Genomic DNA, 19,930 nt, shown 5'->3' with positions numbered 1-19,930 from the left:
TTGACTGCTGGGTGAAGTGTTCCCATTATAGTCTGTGTATCAGTTTGCAAAGCACTTTGCAGCCCTTCGTAATGAAAATTAATCTGTTATTAATGAGTGAAAATGTATGTGGCACACAGCAGCCATGGGCTTAGTAAAAGACCCATCCTTTCATGAATGAAGCTGAATGAATGAGTCACAAAGAATTTTCCTTCAGTGTGGAGTGCAATAGCAGTGTTTCATCACAGTGGTTGAATGGTCCCATAAAAAGAGGATACAGCTTAAAGTGGTTTGCATTTTTTTGTTGTTTGTTTTGTTTTAATGCATCAAAAGCAGGAAGAAATGAGAAGTGCAGAATAAACAGCAAAAGAAGAATCACTATAAATGAAAAGAAATGAGTAATAATTTGATTAGGTGACTACATGTCCCCTCTAGCTCAGCAGGCTTTGGGGTGTACTCGATTTTGTTTTGCATATGTGATGATTTTTCTGATTAGCTGATGATTGTGCTGATTGCTGACAAAAGTGTTTCTTTCAAAGGTGAGTCGTAATTTTGAGCTGGTTGGACGGGTTAACTTGGACCAGCTGGAACAAATGAAGGGGAAAACAGAGAGTTCCAGCAGTGATGAAGAAGAAAAAGAAGAAGAGTTAAGCCCCAAGACTGAAGAAAGAGGTCAGTGCAGCTCTTCCTCCCCCCCCCCCCTTTTTTTTTTTGGCACTGCAACATGCCCCACTAGTCCCACCAAGCAAGGTCAGCTGTTGACTCTCCAGCACATTCCTGTAGAGCCATGCAGGCATGCCAGCAGGAGCAGAATGGGGCTTTTGTGAAGACACTGCTCCTGGGGGAATCTCATGTTTCTAATCCTTATTACAAGTTTTCTGTCTGTTAAGAAAATACGTACTATGAGAAAACACAGATAGTATCTGTGACTTATCTGCCCATGCAGATAACATCTATAAGGGCTTGGAAAACTATGTAAGTGGAGTTTCTTAGTGTTCTGACAGATTTTCTGTTTTGGTAACCAATTTTCAGCTTTTCACTCAGCATTGTTCCAGCAAGGGATGAAGGGGTCGTGGCCAAACTTTTTTATGGGCCGTTATTAACTCTGTGCCCAGCATTCCTTGTCACAGAGAGTCAGTCCTGTTGCAGTTGCTGCAGTTGGCAGCTCTGGAGCCAGGGTAGGTCCATGCGCCACCTGTACCATTGTGTATTTAAATATGTGGCTAAGTTCTTATCTAAGACTAATCCCACTGACTTCAGCAAGTCTAGGCCATGTGCTTGCTAATGGTTTTGGTTTGGTTGAAGTTAGATCAGCAGGGAATAAGTAAGTTCTCTGTAAATCAAACTGAGGGTTTCTTGTCCTACCCTTCCAACAACCTTTCCCCATGAAAACCAGGTTATTGCAGTATCTGGTGTAAACTGTAGTCTGCTGTGGTGCACAATTCATCAGTCAAAGGCAGTATGTTTGCAACTCTTTAACATCTTTAGCCCTGTGATGTCGGCTTGTCAGGTTCCTGGGGTCACCCAGGCTCTTGATGCTGACAACCAGAGTTAGCCAAGTTCTATGTACTTTAACTGAAGGTATGCCACCATGTTTACCTTTTTCCTCCTGAATTTTCAGCTTTCAAACTCACTCAGGAATTGTTCACAAAAGAAAATGTGTCTCCCTACACCTTTTCATACCTTGAAAAATTCTGATTTCTGGATTCACAGGTTGTTTACAGAACAGGAGGGGCTCAGATCATGCTTCTTACCTTTTAATAGCAAGACCCCAGCATCTTGGCTTTTGTTTAGCGTCCCTGCAGCATAAATTCAGTCTTATCACCAGCATTTCACTTCAAGTGTGGTTAGTGATAGCTTTTATTTAAATGAGAAAGGAAGCGACTTGGATAGGAAACCGTTTATGTTTTAAAGAAAAATAACCTTCACAAGATCTTAGGAAAAGCAGTAGAAAAATCAGAGGACCTAAAGGGATGTTTGTTCTATATGCATTTGAAAGTTCAACATCAGTAACTCACGTGGAAACATGCTTGGGTGTCTGTTCGGGGACAGCTGTGACCCTCAGAGCTTCATGGCTGGAACAATGATTGTGTAATGATTTCACTAAAGGACCAGCTCACCTTAGTTGCAGACATAGCAGGCTGATTAATGTTTTGTATAGACCTACAGCTAGCAGGGGATGAAGAGTTATGCTGTCCTTGTGGGGATTACCTTAGCATTACATACAAGCACAGGTGCTGAAGTGACCTTGGAAGCCATGGTATCTAGACCAAGAGGAAGAAGGTGCTATCGGCCAAGCAATCCCTGTAAATGCACCATGGGAAGGGGGACAGCCCAAGGTGAAGTTCATTGTTCAAACTGGCTTTAGGCTACACTGTGAAAATGTAAAAATATCACCTTCTATGCTGGAGATTTAAATTTCAGGCATAATAGATAAGTGTTATCCCCATGTTTCATGTGATTGATAGTTAAGCAAGGGATAGTGTCTTAAAAATTCTAATTTTTATTTTGTACTTTTTTCACCTGTATCTGTGGTTTTTTAATCTGTGACTGGCTAAAATGATTTCTGCATGCTTGCTCAGATGACCAGTCTAAAAAAACATGCATATTTCCAAGCTTGTTTTGCAGCTATTCTTTCCTGACTGGTCTGTAGGGTCAAAGTTTCACATTGTTATTTTTTCACCCTTTTAATCTGTTACCATTTGCAATATATTATACTAAAATAAGTAGAAAATTCAGAAAACCCTTATGCCTACTACAGCAAGGGTATTTAGAAGAGATACAGTTGTATTGACTATATTTTTCTAGACAAGTTGTGGATTACCACTATAAGGTACAAGATGGAAGGTACACTTCCGAAAAATGTCCCAGTGAGACAGGAACTGAAGGTGTGGTTGGATGCTGAGTTGCATGCTGACATCTCCCTATGGATTTTCAGAAGATAGTTGTAACACAGAACTGGTTTGCCCTGTTAGCAGAGGACCAGACCTATGGTTTTAAATATAGCCTGTCACAGTGGCTAATGCTGTCACAGCTTTCAGACCACATCAAACTGTGTAATCCTGTATGCCACTTGGGTGCTTTTGACAGTTCTAGCCCTTGTGGTGTTAGCAGGAAGTGGGATTTGCTGAGAGTGCCTCTGTGTGCTCTGAGTATCTGGAAGCAAATGCTGTCTGAACCCTCTGAAGTCTGTGACTTTGGCAGAACCAGGATTTCTTCCTGTGAGTCAAACAGCTGCCTAGATTCTCCACTTTGACTTCAGGCTGATATGTGCAGTACTGAAGGTGCAAAGAAGAGTGTGTTGCTTCTCCAAATGCGCTGTTGGACAGTGGACCAAAGAAGGGCTATTGCCCATGTGAACAGGCAGAGCTGGGCAGCAGAGCTCAGCAGAGCTGAACTGCTATCTTGGATAGGAAAGGGAGTCGTTGGCTGCTGGTAAAAGATAGTAGAAGCTATATTGACCTGGGAGGAAGAAGACTGGGGGGGGTGGGGGGGGAGTGTGTCTGGCATACACCATGGAAAGAGCAGCACCCCCTGGTAGGGACTGCATCGCAGAGGGACTATCTGTCTTTACTGACCTTTATGCCTTGGTCTTAGCAGAAACTGGAATCAAGAGGTGTTTTTCCACAGTAGGCAAAAATAAATATCCATGAGTGCTTGTATGTGTGATGCAGGAAAACCACAGAGAGGTCAGGTGTCTCTGCAGTCTGTTATGTCTCTTCTGCAGGTCCCAGAGAAGAACAGCTTCTGATACTCATCCAGGGAAGCAGTCCAAATTCACAGCCCTAGAAGCAAAACTGATTGGGAAGTAGGGTGAACAAGATAGTGTTTTCTGAAGAGGTGATGGATTTACTAGAATAGCACTTGCTAATCTTAATGAGAGTTGCAATTATAAATCATGGATTGGTTTGTGTTGGAAGGGACCTTTAAAGATCATACAGTCCAACCCCCCTGCCATGGGCAGAGACATCTTTCACTAGATCAGGTTGCTTAAAGCCCTGTCCAACCTGACCTTGAACACTTCTAATGATGGGGCATGCACACCTTCTCTGGGCAACCTGTTCCAGTGTCTCAACACCCTCATCTTAAAAAATTTCTTCCTTATGTCCAATCTAAACCTACCCTCTTTCAGTTTAAAACCATTACCCCTTGTCCTGTCACTACAAGCCCTGGTAAAAAGCCTCTCTCCATCTTTCTCATAAGCCTTCTTTAAGAATTAGAAAGGCCGCAACAAGGTCTCCCTGGAGCCTTCTCTTCTCCAGGCTGCACAACCCCAACTCCTCCCTATTTGAGGAAAACAGCCTTTATGTTGTGTATCTCCTCTCTGCAGAGGCCCAGAATAAACTTCCTATTGTGTACTATATGGTAGGTATGTTCTTGTGCAGAACAGCAGCATTTGCCTCTAAAACTTCTACCCTCCATAAATATTTGTCCCTGTACTATGACTAGTCTGTGTGTTGTGGTATGTTTATGAATTTGTACTGCACATGAGATACTAAAATACAGATGTAAACTGAACTAACGGCATTGACTTACTTTCTGGTGTTCCTCTTGACACAGCACCTTGCTTTGTGATATTTAACCACATAATAAATCACTGACAGTAAGAAATACAAAGTGAGTTTTTTTCTTTCAGGGGGAAGAGGCAAAAATGATGTTAAGAACCATTCCATATAGAACTTTAGTAAAGGCTAACTAGTGAGAAATGTGTCACAAAAATACGTTTACAGGGCTTACATAGGGATAATAGGGAATGTGTGTGCAATTTTAAGTTCACAGGCTGATCTTGAACTGAGTAAATCTGAGAGTGAAGAAATGAAGTGAGCAGAGATCAGAACCAAAATGAAGCAAAATCCCTTTTCTTTTATTATGTAGTATGGGAGGAGTCAGAAAGACATTCTGTTGATTTCTTGCTTAAGATAATCCCTGCTAAGGAATTAATGCTCTGAGCAGATGGTGCTGTCTCATTTCCAGCAAAAGAATCAAGTGAGATAGTCCATGCAATTATTTTTAATGGCTTGTGTGGTGATCGTCTTAATTTGTGAGAAAATGTTTCATCTTTTGTTAAAGCTGGCTGTGTTCACATAGAGCTTGGCTTTCAGAAATACCGCTCCCTGAGCTGCCAGTGACTTCACTCGTATTACTAGGTGCTTGACACTTCTGCAAATGAGGCCCCAAGCACTTTATATAAAAGATTAGGATGGGATGAAACACCTATGCAGTTAAAATGCAGGACTTAACCCATGAGACTTCATGATGGAGGGATATCTATTTATTATGAGGATCACATGTTAAATATACCAAGTCTTTGTTTCCTAAAATTTGTACTACAAATTCAGAAATTATAGATGGGCTTTAGTAGGTTTTCTGATTTTGCTTTCAAGCCTTTTCAGCCCTAAACTTCTCAGTTTTGGTTTTGAATTAAAACTCCACAGTCTCTTCTTTTGTTGAAATACAGGAACAGGGAGTAATAACTGGTTACCCTTATTTGCAGAGATGCTTTAAGACTTAGGATGGGATTTGTCGCTTGCAGTGTCACTTTGCTTTGGGGGAGTTGCATTTTCACACACACAGTTATTTGATAGGTAAGTCTTTTTGCTTCTCAAGGATGAGAAGGTGGAGCAGAGGGGATCAGAGTAGGATCACAGTGGTCCCTTCTTGCCCTGGCACTTCTGAATTCACGGACTATGCTGTCCTTTTCCAGATTCCATGATGTTTTCTGACAGTGGTGCTCCAGAGAAACGCTTTCCGTGTGAGTTCTGTGGCCGATCATTTACAGAAGGCTCTGAGTGGGAGCGACATGTGCTGAGACATGGCATGTAAGTTGGTTTACATTCCTTTGCCAAACAGCCAAACGTGACAGTAGATCTCTGTACATTCCCCCCACCCCATTCCTTGCCTTCCAAAAAGCCCTGTGATGAAGGCAAACACAGTTCTGTAAAGAACAATTCTGTCTATTGCAAGTGTGGATACAGTCATCAGATGTCTCTGCATGGGAAGTTCCTGTTCATCCTTTTTTACTCTGCTGCCCAGGGTGGCTGTAGACTGTAGAGTTTAACTGTGATTCTAAAACTTAAGATTGTTGCAAGGTGAATACCACTTTGCTAGGATTAACTTTACCTGAGTGTACTGTTGATATTGCCTGCCAGCAGAGTGGCATAAAAATGGCAGAAAATTATATGGAATGTTCTAGGAAGGAACTGGTTTTTTTTTCCCTTTATTGTTATGTCTCTTTTGCATGCTTGCAGCTAAACTTGCATACCAGTGCAAAGAATTATGTGTGGAGAAATGTCAAGACCTTCAAGGGACGTAAAATCAATCTGAATGAACTCCTCCTAAAATGTGCATAGTGAAGTTCACTAGTTCATCTTCATAGTGAAGATCTTTGCCTTTCTATAGCAGTTTGCACACTGTGGGATGATATGAATCACAGATAAGATAAGCATCTCTGGAACAATCATTTTCCTTCTTTTGATGAAGATCTTGTTGGTAGCAGAGATCTCTGCTGACCAGAGTTTCTTCAAAGAGTAGATATAATTCAAGGTTGCTGACATGTGGAAGACATTTGAATACAGTATTGTAGTTTAACCGTCATGGGATGAGAAATATTACTTCTCTTACCCTTAATCTTGTCTGCCTAAATATGAGTACTTGAAATGTTGCAACCTATAAAAAGTTTTATTGGATCATTAACTCTTTGGGAAGAGTACTCTTTTCCTGTGCCTTTGTTTGGTGCCTTGTAAGTCTTGTTTACAAGGGACTGGGGAAAGGGGAATAAACTATTAAAAGTCAGAATTGGGGTTCTTGACTCTCATCTCATGTCTGTCCCAGTATAGAGCAAATAAAGATTTAGTTTCAAAGCTAGAATGTCATGAGTCCCGCTGGTAGCTTCATTCCGCTGCCTATCCTTTTGCTCATGAGGTGGCAATGGTGTGGCTGCTTGCATCTACCTTTTTAGAAAGTGATCTGTTTTTCTCCCTTGTGTGATACGCACAGATTGGCTTTGCTGTTCTTTATATTGACTGCAAGTGTTTCTATTTTCTGCTGCTCGGCATTCCAGGGCACTGAACGAAAGCAAGCACAGGACCAGTGAGGACAGCCAGCCAAAGGAGGACGTAGAAGAAACTGTTAGCATACTGCCAGAAGAAAAAGAAGGCATTGAGAAAATGGTGGTGGACTATTCCCATAACAGTGAAACAGCAGTCAGCATGGTAGCTGCTGACAAACCTCTCCAAGACAACTCGGAGGCCAAAAATGAATAAGCATTTGGTGTGATTCTAATCAACGTACTTGAACAGTGATGAACGTGGTGGGGTGGGTGGGTGGGGTGGGCAGAAGGAAGAAATAAAGCTGCTTTTAGGACTGAATGATCTATTTTCAAAGCACTGGTACCCGTGTGAGTGTGTGTATATTAAAGTTATTTAAGTGATGGAATAAGTGGCTCCATTACATCACTGCATCTTTTCTTCTGGATCTTGACAATGGGAAGTTACATTCATCTTGGACTAATGAAGCAACTCCCCGTATTCCTACATTACACATCGTGCTTTGCAGTGGAGACTTGGATTGTTTGTGAATGGAAGCGTCGTGAGCATGGAAGAAGTGGGGGGGACAACTTTTCAACGCACAAATTTGTGTGCGTTTTTCTAGTTTTAATACATAACGCTTTTCCAGACTGAATGCAACTGCTTTAGAAAAGAAAAAAAAAGAGGAAAAAAAAAAAAAGGAAAACAAAAACAAAACAGAAACTGCTTTGCTTAAAACAGTCACCTGTTTCCTAGTACCTCAGAATTAACCAAGGGAGATCTCTGCATTTGTCAGTACTACCTGTTGTTGTTGTGGTTAAATGTAGAGAGACTGCTGGGCAAGGTGGTGAATGGAGGAAGAAAACAAGTTTTAAAGAAAGGAAAACAAATTGTGCTTAAAATCCCAGTGTGGGTTTTATTTCTTAAAATACTGTGATTTTTTTAATTATTTTAGTAAAAAAAAAAACAAAAAAAAGAGAGAGAGACTTTAATTCCTAGATAACTGTTTGTGAATTGTCATCCTTTATTCCAGGTAAGCTGTTTGTTAGTATTCAGTTATAATTTTAGGATTTGATAGATTTCATGTGACTGATTGTGCGGTTTTGTTTGCCACATGTTTATTTTCTATCAGCCTGAGGTGTTACAAATACAGCACAATTAAGTTTCTCATGTAAAATGAGTATTTCTTTTTGAGGGGGGGACAGGGAAAGGAGACTAGATCTTGTGAATAGAACTTTTTGTTGTTGTTGTTGTTGTTGTTGTTGTTGTTAATTTTAAGCATATGGAAATAACAAAGAAGTTTTAACTTTTTTTTAAAAAACTAAAGAACCAAACTTACGGCACAGCTATGCAGCTCGCGGGCCAAACACATAGGTCCTCATAACCATTCTGTTGCTTGTCATACTAACATCTATCAGCCTCACACCAGTAACTTTTCGTTAAGATTGGCTGTCTTTTTTTCTTCCGTCTGTGGTGTGCGTGTTTTCTTTTTGTTTTGGTGTGGTGGGAGGGAGGGGTGTCTGTTAAAACATCTTTTTGCAAGCGGAGGTGAAATAGTTACATACAACATTGAGCCTGGAGAACTACTTTTACTCGATTCAAGATGGAGTTGCTAAGTTTTTCCCCTCCTTCTTAGCTTTTAGCATGAGGGGAGCAGCGTAGAATGAATAGGAACCTGCATACCTAAGTGGCTGATCCTGCACTACTTCTTGGGTGGAAAGCCTACCAAACTCAACAGGAATTTTGCCTGAGCAATGAATACAGGATCTGGTGCCCATGGTATGTTCTGATTGTGAACAAAAAAAAGAGTTTCTTTCCAAAAAGTAGAAAGTACTTGACTGAAACCTAGTTTTAGAAATGCATGTGTCTTCGTTTGTTTTTTTTGTTTTTGGGGGGATCTGTGGGAGGGGGAGGGGGGAAAATAGGAAGCTGCTGAGGAATGGTGTCCTAGAGAGCTTCACATAAAATTGATGGCAAAAATGTTGCATTTGTGGAATAAGTGCTACTTGAGAAGCATGGTGTTTTGCTTTTGGGGATTCATCAGTTGTGTGTTAGGGGGATTCTTTTGATTTTTTTTGTTGGGTTATTTTTGTTTTGTTTTTTGAAGTAGGGAGGGAATGTCATGGAAAAACACATTGGAGGGACAAGTATAAATACACATTTTGTGTCTGTATTTGTTTTTTAATTGGCCTCATTTCAAATGTATTTAAACAGTTCCATACCTGGATTGGGTGTTTGTAATGGTTACCAAAAATGAAAAAGAAAAAAAAAAAAAGAAATAATGATTGTGACATGCTTTTATCACTACTTTATTTTTCAAATAACATGTAAATATTGTAATCCATTGGATTTTGTTTTGCTAACCTGTTAATAAAAAATATGGGACCATTATCCTTTTAACAAGCCTAGAATGTCATATTTTTTTTTTCCTTTTTTTCTTTTCCCAAAAATGTATACCTGATGTATTGTGGACACACATTTTAGATGCATTATTATGATTCTGTTGACTGTAATGACATAGGATTGAAAATAACATTTTTTTCATTGTTTAATTTATACAGAGGACTTTTTCAGAGTTTGACAGAAGGAAATAATAGCAAAATGCTAACCCATTGGCTTCAGCACTCGGTATTTCCTGATTTTAAAATTACTGCTTACTGATGGGGGATAGGAAGGGGATACTGAACTGTTGCACTGACGGGTTTGTTTTTTTTAAAAAAAAAAAACAATGAAAATTAATAAAAACTTTTTAAGAGTGTGTGCTTCTGTGTGTGTAGTTTTGTATTGGCTGCTCTGATCATGGGTCTGTACAAGTGACTGGTTCTGCAACTGGCAGCTCTGGGAGGGAGCAAAGCACCCTTTTTCCCCTCTGCACCCTTTCCTCCCCTATTTAACAGGGAATTTTGGATTTACAGGTGGGGAGGAGTGATTTCCTCTAGCTCACACAGGTCTAGGGTCTACCACATCCCTGAAGAATGCTTTGAATATCCACCAGCCCGACATCCATTAGAGGTCAAGGGCACACTGCCAAGGTCTGCTGACTCCTCCTGAACCCAAACATAGAAATGAAGGAATTTTGCAGGCTGTCTTGAAAGATCAAAATAGATGGAGACAGGCTGGTATTTAGATTATCAACTCAGTCTCTTCATGAGTTGGGATACCGTATGCTCCAATATCTGATGACCTACGGGATCCAGTATTGATGCTGTGCTTAATTGGAGTCGAATATACACCCAGTAAGGTGGAGCAGGAGGCATTATTTTTAACTCCTTCTCCACTGAAAACTTAAAATGATGCTTGTGGTGTTGTCTTGGAATCTTTCTTTGCTGAATATAGATTTTTAAGTGCACATTCAGAACATGTGAGAGGTTTTTTCTGGGTGTGTTTTAATCAGATTCTGTTTCCAGTTTAAGTAGCTTTTTGATTGTACTGGAACTGGATCTCAACTGAATGTTATGATGTTAGACAGTATGAAAGCTTTGATCACCTGATAGCTTCACGTGCTTCCAGCTTTCTCCCTTGAAGTCAAAATATTTCTCTTAAAATATTTATTTCATTATCCTATGTTTACAGAGAAAAAAAAAAAGGATGCATTTTAGGCTGTTAAGATTTAGGCTGTTAAGACCACCTTTTTTCAGTGGTCTCTGGGAACATTTGTTCATGAGGGAGACCTACAAATAATTTGCACATTGTATGTTCTAGCCCAGAGCTAACCTGCACTTCCACCAATTTAAAAAGAGAAAGGGTTGCTCAGTGGTACGTCACTAACGAGAATTACATAACTGATGTAATGAAAGACCTTGGGATGATTTCTAGAGCGTTACAGTTGCGTTACCCCATTCACCTCAGTGGCAGGATTGTGTGAGTCTGTCGATCTTCCCAGTTTTACATTGCTGGCTGAATGTAACTGGATCACCTGCCTTGAGATTCCTGTGCTGAATTGAAATACAATAAGGGAGTGGGAGGGAAGAGGCAAAGGAGAAAGTTACTAACATGATCCTTTACTCACATTACTTCTCTGCCTTGCCGGACAATTCCCTTTCTCATAACTGGGATCCCTGGGCTTCACAGGGAGCATTTGTGCCGCGGGACAACTGGTGTTCTGCACACACTGTATTCCCAGGCTCATTGTCCTTCCTTTTCTTAAGAAGTCTGGGTAAATGTTTGCTACATTATTGCTAGCTGACTGCTGGCGTTTTCTTTCGGTCTAGAGGTACAGTGCCTGAATGCTCTCCATGCAAAGATCTTGCCTTCGTATTCACGCCGGTGCAAAGGCTTTGCAGGAGTTGCTATGGGAAGGGAGACTTCCCTTCCTTGCAAACACGCAACCTCCCTGGAGAAGAGCTGAGGTTATCCTGTGACTCAGGGACCAACACTGAGGACTGGCAGGGTCACGGTAAGTAAGGACTGTAGTTCCGGAACTGTAGGGTTTCCAGTGGAAAGTCCGTTCTTTGCAAAGTGATAGGGATATTTGTGGCCCAGTTATCTTGGAAACTGCTGCCTCACAGAAGAGTTCATGTGAACTTAAACAGCAGAAGTCAGTCTCCTGGCTTCAAGAAAATATCTAAATACAATTGCAGATGTTCAGTACATTTCAGTGAAAACTGCCCCAAGTTTCTCCACTCTTCTTCACCCTGAAGTCTTTCTTCAATATTTTTCTGATAACACAGAACTTTTCCACCATGAAAGCCAGCTGTCTGGCTCCAAAGCAGGAAGATTTCTGAATAGGAAATGATTCTGGGTAAGAAGATTTTGGAAAAGGGAATGTTTTAGTCCAAGATAGGCTTAAGATGTTAGAGAAACCTTTCTTTGTTGGCAGCATGGTTAATGCCATGCCCCCCACACCAACCACTGCTGGAAACAGGGATATCGGTTTGAGCAATCTGGAGTACAAAGTTTAGCCTTGAAGGCTCCAGTCCTTCCAGGATGCAGCTTCTAAACCTTTTATCGTCTTCTCATCTGTCATGTACCCAACTGTCCTCAGATAAACGGATGGGTGCAAACACCCTATGAACCAAAGGTGGGGCTGGGTGGCATAAGCTAAAGAGCAAGCATCCTGGCCAAAGTCTTGGTAAAGAAGGCTGATGCCTATTTGGATCAACGATGTTTGGAGAGCCAGCTGAAGGCATTGTCTTTCCTGCTGCATTTGCAGTTACTTACCTGTGTGTGGAAATACAGTGCATGTTTTGCAAGGGTAGAGGGAGAGAAGGAAGCCTGATTCATCAGGCATGCAGGACATACACGTGAGTGGCTATAAAGGGAGAAGACATTTGGGTAGGACAACAGGATAGCTTTTCTGTTGGAATGTGGTGCAGCACTGGGGCAGGTCAATCCATGAGCATGTGATATCTTCACTGTTGGTGCTTTTTGGACTCGTACAGACAAAGCCATGACTGACCTGACCTAGTGTCGGCAATAATCCTGCTTTGGGTAAGAGGTTGGACCAGAGACCTCCAGAACTCCCTTCCAGGCCCATTTCCTATTTCAATTTCCTATTTTTCTGTTTATTTGGTGTTCTCTTAACCTTCAGTTTCTTCAGCTTGTCTCTGACTTTTTGCAAGCCCATGTTTTTGGCGAAGTGTGAACTCCTTTAAGGATGTGCTCACTGACTCATACACTCTTCTCTGGCCAGCATTTCTGTCTGTCCTACATGCAATCATTTTTGACCAAAAGGCATGCGTTCCATCTAAATGTATGCTCAGTGACATGTAATGTACCTCAGGCAATGATCTTTTAGCAGGATCAAAGCAAATTTTATCAGACTTTCTCTATGGGCTATATGCATCATTAGCAGGGGACAGCACCGAACAGCTCTTAGATGCAGAAAATGGCTATCATGTAGGAGAAGATATCGATCTGTATTTCTGTGGTTCATCTTGGCCCAAACTATTTAATTAGTTCTGACTTGAATCCTACAATTCCTTTTTTCCAGCACTCCCACCATATGCTACAAATCAAGTGAAATACCCAACAAAATAGTGTCAATGTGGTGGGGTTTCGGTTTTGCTTTGCTTTTGTGATTGAGCCAGTATACTCACTTGTTACAACTGGAGGAATCCAATCCAAAGTTCTGTCAACTTGGAAAAAAATGAGGAAAACAGCACAAAAAAATAAGCAAAATAAAATAACTTCTCATGCAATGCACTCCATTGCGTAGCATCAGACGGAGTGTGCAGCTAAATGTCAGGTAGCACTTTTGGCTTTTCTTTTACTGCGTTTGAGATCTATTTTTTTCTAGCAGAATGTAGGAATTGATCAGATCAGCTCCATTCCCTGTCTAGTTCGGTGTCTTGACTCCTGAAGGAAAAAGCGGGAAATCCCATGGTGAGCAGGAAGGGAATAATCTGTCCCCAATGAAATTATCATCTTAATCCATTTTGATGATAGCTTTATGCACAGAAGCAGGAGTCCTACCTCTTTCACCTTCATTTTATGTTATAGTAATATAAGTTACAGTACTTTTGCTACTGATTCCGTTTTAAATTTTACTGAACTTGGTTTCTCTAAGGAGAACTGACAGGTAAAATATTTTTGTGTTAAAAAAATTGTTATTTTATTATCCTAAAAAGAAATGCTGCCTAAAATTTAGTTGTGTGACCTCTGTTATTCTTATGTTGTTCATAAAATGCATTTTTCATGTACATAAAATAATCTGTCAAGAATTCCAATTGATTCATTTCAGCTAGGATGCTTAGGAAAAAATGAAGTCAGCTGCTGGAATGAGAAGAGACATGCTTCTCTTCTTCTCAAGTGATTTGCCTCTTTGAATAGTTGGTGTAAAAGCAAATATGCCTCAGCTTGATTCTTGAATTCTCTATTGAGTTTACACTTCTATTAATGAAGAGCTTAGCTCACTCTAGCCAACTGTACATGCATGACTTCCAAATCTAAGTGAAATGTGTCTCTTTGCAGCTGTTCTGTTGTGCTCTCAGTAGTGTTTAAAGAGAGAAATATATTTATGAGCTATGCCTCAAATTAATTTAGCTTGTGTTGAAAATGTTGGACTGAAATATTAACTTTTCTCTGCAACTGAAGGAAATCATATTAAGCTACTGGGCCAAATGATGCTTCAAGTCTTTGTGGAATGATTTAGGCTGAAGTCACCAAAGACTTCTAGCAGAGATGCTGCAGTAAAAGGAGTGGTAGTTTTGGTCTGTATGAACCAGTAGATAATTAGAAGGCAAGCTCTGCAAAGCAATGAGTCTTTGATGTGTTATTTCCAGAGAAAATGTTTTCCTCTGCTTAGACTCTTTAGGACCTCAGGTATGTGATTGTTGAAACCACATGATTTAAGTAAAAATAGTCATTCAGAAGTAGAAAGGATTTGGTTTCTCATAGGTACATAAATAACAGCACTAAAAGCATGTTGCCTGCAGAAAGAAGTAAGGTCTTTGAGCCATTTTGCTGCAGCTGCAGGGTATTTCTTGCTATTACTATAGCAGTCTTCTCCTGGAAAACAGGTTAGAAACTGAGGTTTTCTTCCCCCATTCCCCAGCTACTCCCGTAATCACCTCTTCCACCTTCCTTTGCAGGATCGCTCTTAGTAACCAGACAACAAGCTCTGGCCATGCTGGAGCTGGTAGGAGTTGGGCTATTGTATTTAGGAGACTGAGAACATTATTGTGGTTGTTGGTGCTAGAGGAAGCCCAGCCTCATTTACATGCAAGACTGAGACTATACAGGCACCGTCTCTGCCTGGAAGGGAGGAGCATACAGTGAGGCAAGAAAACAGAGTTGTCCGCTAGGCTTTGGTTGGGACCAGACATAATCCATCTGGCGATCAAAAGAGTATCTTTGTGCTTGCCTTCATCAGTCCTTATGATCTGTTCTGGAGGGGAGGTACAAACAGGACATGTGCTTTTTTTGGCTCAGTCACAGAAAAAAGCTTTTTTGGGGTGAACAAATTTAAACGCGCCTGATCATTCTCTGAGGAACTGGTTGGTCTTCTGTCCTATTCACCAAAAGCAGGAAGGACAGATGATCAGATGTAGATATCATATCCCATGTAATTAACTCAACTAACAGCAGCAACAAAAGTATAATTATATTCTTATCATCAGATTAAATGTATGTTGTTATTTAATCCATTTAACGTACATGTTTAGCAATTAGGACCTCATTCTGCAGGGATTCATGGTGTAGCTTAGATTTCTTTCCATGTAATTTAATTGGAAAGCTGACAAGGAGATGTTCTTTGCCCATTAATTTATATCAAATGGGTGTTGTCTCTGAGTGAGTGGGCTGTTCCCAGGGACACTGTGCAGTCTGGGAGAGCCTTAGAGTGAGATGGAAAAGAGGAATAAGGGATAAGGCTCTCCAAACCGATATGCTGGTTACACACATGGTGGCAAAAGTAAGCAAATGCATTACTTCCTTGGCAGCCTCCTTGCCTTTCACATTTGTAATAGCAGTGTGGGATTTTTAGAAGTCTCAGGGCCTGTTGGCATCCTTTGGAACCTGAGTGGTTTTGAAAACATCTGAAATTCATGTTTTCCATTGCCAGAGGTGTGAGTTTAGGACTTAATATTGGAGTTTGTATTATAGGTGTGCTGGTGACCAATGGGACCTCCTGGCACTTCTTTCTGTTTGCAGACATGGAAGAGTCGCTTTTCATGGGGAGTCTCCGTTCACCTGGAGCAGAGGACTTCAGTCATCTGCTGCAGATCTTTTGGTCCTTGCCTGGGAAAAAAAGTAGACCTCCTCCTCGGTGTCATCCTTGAGAGCAAACTCCATGATTACACATTCTGCATTCGAGTAGAAGCAGGATCAGGTACCGCCATCAGTCAGCAATGGAAAAGTGCTGTGCTCACAGGTGGTTAATCTGTTCAGGGAAGAGGTGATCATTTTGATTTTCATGCAAAAGGGGAACCTTGAATAAGACGAGCCGCCAAGATTTCTCAATTAAAATGTTAAGATTCAATGTCATCATTCATCCTGATATGAACACTAGCAAAGGCTGTAAATTAAACAGCAAGGGTGTAATACAGATGAGCGGTTCTCCAGCATTCAGGTGACTTTCTGCTTTATGAGAGTTTACTGAGTGATTCTGTGTTTTAGTCATACTTTCTGCAAATAACAAGAACTCTATTTCATGGTTGGTTCTATGCACATGTAGGTGGTTTGCCTTTTTATCAAGATAACTTAAGTATCTCAAAGCTGGCCACTATGCTTATATTTTCCAGATGTCTAATGTCATCTGAAAGCTAATGAAAGGAAAGGGAAAATGCAAAAACAGAGAGTCACGGTACAAGCTTGCTTCCTAATTTTTTTCTTATCCACGGGTTTATCTGTAACTACCATCCATGCTGACATAGTGCTTTTCCTCACAGACCTCAAAGCAGAGGATGAACTGAGGTAAAATGCAAATACTTCTTTTCAGCACTGAGGTGTCTGATCTCTTGGAGCTGAAGCTGGGTGCAAGCTATCCTCTCAGATCCAAACTGTGTATAAGCTTTAAAGAAGTCAGGAGCTGAATACTGCCCAGTCATCTTGATAGGTCAGACTGAAAACTTACTTACAGCATGTCTGAATTCTGATCAAAACTTCGTGGCTCAGATCCATCTCTAATCTGAACTTCTAAATCAATGGTTCCTAAATAACCTCTCTGTGCAGCTGTTTCATTGATGGACTGCTTTGTTCTGCACAAAGTTTTCCAGTGTCTTTAGCTGTCTGTGAGCAGTGAGGAATCTTGTTCGCTTCTTCAACAGTGGGTTTCCAGCACAGCTTTAGTTAGTTCAGATTGTGTCCAATTTCAGGCTGGGATTTCTTTCTTTTAAAGGTAGTGATAGTCCTCTTTTGACTAACTTCTCTGTATCATGAATAACATTCATTAAATGTATAACATTTAGACTATGAGTCCTCTCAAAGCAGGAAGAGTTGTACAAACTTGCATTCAAAATTCCTAAACCTTAATTCCTGTTTATATTCCAGTGACAGACAAGGGCTTAAAACTATTTGTAAACACCTCCTATCACCGTTTCAAGGTCCCCTTCATGGAGGATCCATAGCACAAGGAAAGCTTCTGTTGTTAATGAAGTATTTAAGTTATTTTAATTCTCATGTTTCTTTTCACTAACGGTAGTAATAATTTGAGCAAGAGCCCCTTAGTATATCATGCTAGTATCCTTTGTCACTAATGGTCTCTCAAAGACAGTAATTTATAGTTAGCGAATGGAATAAAAAATGGAACAAGACACTAATCTTTTTGTCCATGACAACAGCATGAAGAGTCATGTCACACAACTATTTTTGTAGTGCTTGCTGTAGTATGAACAGAGCACAAACCCTTCGCCAAAAAATCTTACCATCTAAAGGACAAACAAGTCGTGGCTTACTGTCAGAGCAGAAGGAGGTTTTAATATCTCCATTTGCTACACGGAGAACTGGTTTAGGAAGTAAGAAGAAACTATGTTGTCTTGTGGAAGTCTATCATAACCAGAAAATAAATTCTGGTAAGTTGGGTCCTTGTCCATGGCCTTAGCCTGAAGACCTCCCTTATCTTTTACCAGAATAAGAATGTAGAACCAGAAGGGACTGTCTGCATCATGGAGCTGGATCCTGCCAAACTAAGCTAACCATAAAACTGGTTCAGCCCTGAAAAATGCACTGAACATCTTCTGTGCATACAAGGACACTAAACCCACCTCAGAACTAGGCAGCAAATGCCAGGCCAAGAATAACACCCCCTGAACAAAGAATATAGACCTGACGTGCTGTGTCATAGAGTAACAAGATCCATTTTTCTCCAACAACTTTCAAGACATGTTCAGGTCCAGGAGAGAGGAGAAATATGTTCCTTCCACAAACTATTTGTTTCCTTTGAGCAGCTTCATATTGTCCAAACTCTTGGTAAGGACACAAATTAGTTACTTTACAGGTTAGATGATATCAGGATTGCTGATGGTCATTGAAGGATTCAGCAGGAGGATTACTCTTGCTGATGGTCATTGAAGACATGAATCAGTTTCCAGGGATTAGGAGTGTATTTGGTTTATGTGGCAAGGTTTTGGTAGTGGGGCGGGGAGCTACAGGGGTGGTTTCTGTGAGAGGACACTAGAAGCTGTCCCCATGTCAGACAGAGCCAGCCCCAGCTGGCTCCAAGATGGACCCACTGCTGGCCAAACTGAGCCTGTCAGTGATGCTGGTAGTGCCTTTGCAATAACATATTTCAGAAAGGGTAAGAAACATTGCACAGAAACAGCTGTGAGAGAGGAATGAGAAAATGTGAGGGAAACAGCCCGGCAGACACCAAGGTCAGTGAAGAAGGAGGGGGAGGAGGTGCTCCAGGCACAGGAGCAGAGGTTCCCCTGCAGCCCATGGTGAAGACCATGGTGATGCAGGTTGTCCCCCTACTGTCTGTGGAGGACCCCATGCCAGACCAGGTGGATGTGCCCTGAAAGAAGCTGCAGCCCATGGAGAGCCCATGCTGGAGCAGGTTCCTGGCAGGAACTGAGGCCCATAGAGAGGAAGATTTCTGGCAGGACCTATGACCCCGTGGGGGACGCATGCTGGAGCAGGTTGCTCCTGAAGGACTGCACCCCATGGAAAGGACCCACATTGGAGAAGTTCGTGGATGACTGTCTCCCATGTGTGGAGCAGGTCTCACCCTGTAGCAGGGGAAGAGTGTGAGGAGGAAGGAGCGGCAGAGACAATGCATGATGAACTGACCACAATGCCCATTCTCCAACCCCCTGCACTACTTGAGGGGAGGAGGTAGAGAAATTAGGAGTGGAGTGGAGCCTGAGAAGAAGGGAGGTGTGGGGGGAAGGTGGTTTTAGTTTTGTTCTTGTTTCTCATTATCCTACTCTGTTTGATTGTAATAAATTCAATTAATTTCCCGAAATTGAGTCTGTTTTGCCCATGATGGTAAGTGGTAAGTGATCTCTTTGTCCTTACCTTGACCCACAAGTTTTTTGTCACATTTTGTTCCCCTGTCCTGTTGAGGAGGGGGAGCAATGGAGCAGCTTGGTCGGCACCTGGCAGCCAGCCAACATCAACCCACCACAAGGAGCTATCCATCTCTTGGTCCCACAACTGCTCACATTTAAATCTGTCCTCTTGGTAAGTGCACAGACACAGTTATATCAAGAGGGAAAATGCTTTAAGTTAAATATTTGCTTTAAGTTAAACATTTGTGCATGAAAGGCACACAATTTTTTATTTTTTGTATGACATATCTTTAAAGCTGGTGGGGTACCATAAATTCAGATTTACTATCAAGATGAATAAAAATGCAATTGAATATAGTCAAAGAATTTAGGCAAAATTAGTGGGTGGACACACTTTTTCTGAGGAGGAACAGATCTGCCAACCTCCTTGGGGTCTGTTAAATGACACTTCTGAGGAAAGGGAGGCTTTTTTACCCACTTTGGTGAGCAGCAACCATGTATCATTGTATCTGGGGCCAGGAGATGGCCCCCTCTTGTTGGACCTTCACCTTGACCAGGCACTTTCACACCTGCCCCACGGAAGTCAGGGGGCTGGTTGGATGCCCTTCCTCTACCACCTCCTTCTGCAAGTGGAGAAGCACAACAGCACAGGTCTGCCTCCAATAACCCATGCAGCTTGCTGGTGGCTCTGTCTGCCTCTGTGCTGACCAGTAGCAATTCCTCCTTTTCTCTGAAGCTGTGGTGCAAGTCCACAGCCCTTCACAAACCTGCAAAAGTGATGGGCCGTGCTGGCTGCGTGCAAATCCCTTCTACACTTGTGCCCCTTCTGTGACTCTGCATGCAATAGCTGAGAGCCTCTATGAAGAAACCAGTTTCTTGACTGCACTTGGCAGCCTTAAGCTATGTTGCTGAGGTGAGGATGTTATCTTGCCTGGAAAATGGAATTTATCCTTTCAAAACTCATTGTGATGGGGAGGATGGTAACATTAGCTTGGGCAGCAGATGGCTTTTTCAGGAAGACATTCTGGGAACGTGTTC

The 19,930-nt window shown here is 41.5% G+C and overlaps 1 protein-coding gene across 6 annotated transcripts in view; it reads left to right on the top strand.

The window, feature by feature from the left end:
• ZNF462 (zinc finger protein 462) overlaps nt 1–9,762 on the top strand; it is a 92,593-nt gene extending 82,831 nt beyond the window's left edge. For 5 of the 6 annotated variants that reach the window (XM_072859838.1, XM_072859841.1, XM_072859837.1 and 2 more), the window contains 3 exons: nt 519–651; nt 5,684–5,798; nt 7,040–9,762. In XM_072859838.1, the coding sequence (XP_072715939.1) occupies nt 519–651; nt 5,684–5,798; nt 7,040–7,241 (450 nt within the window). In that variant the 3' untranslated portion in view covers nt 7,242–9,762. Of the gene's footprint in view, nt 1–518; nt 652–5,473; nt 5,565–5,683; nt 5,799–7,039 lie in introns of those variants that run through there. The other variant, XR_012042204.1, reaches the window with a different exon arrangement.
• The last annotated feature ends 10,168 nt before the right edge of the window (nt 9,763–19,930 follow it).

This window comes from Ciconia boyciana, chromosome 4, assembly GCF_034638445.1.
Source record: "Ciconia boyciana chromosome 4, ASM3463844v1, whole genome shotgun sequence".
Taxonomy (NCBI): Eukaryota; Metazoa; Chordata; class Aves; order Ciconiiformes; family Ciconiidae; genus Ciconia; species Ciconia boyciana.
This window is presented reverse-complemented; position numbering and strand designations above follow the sequence as displayed.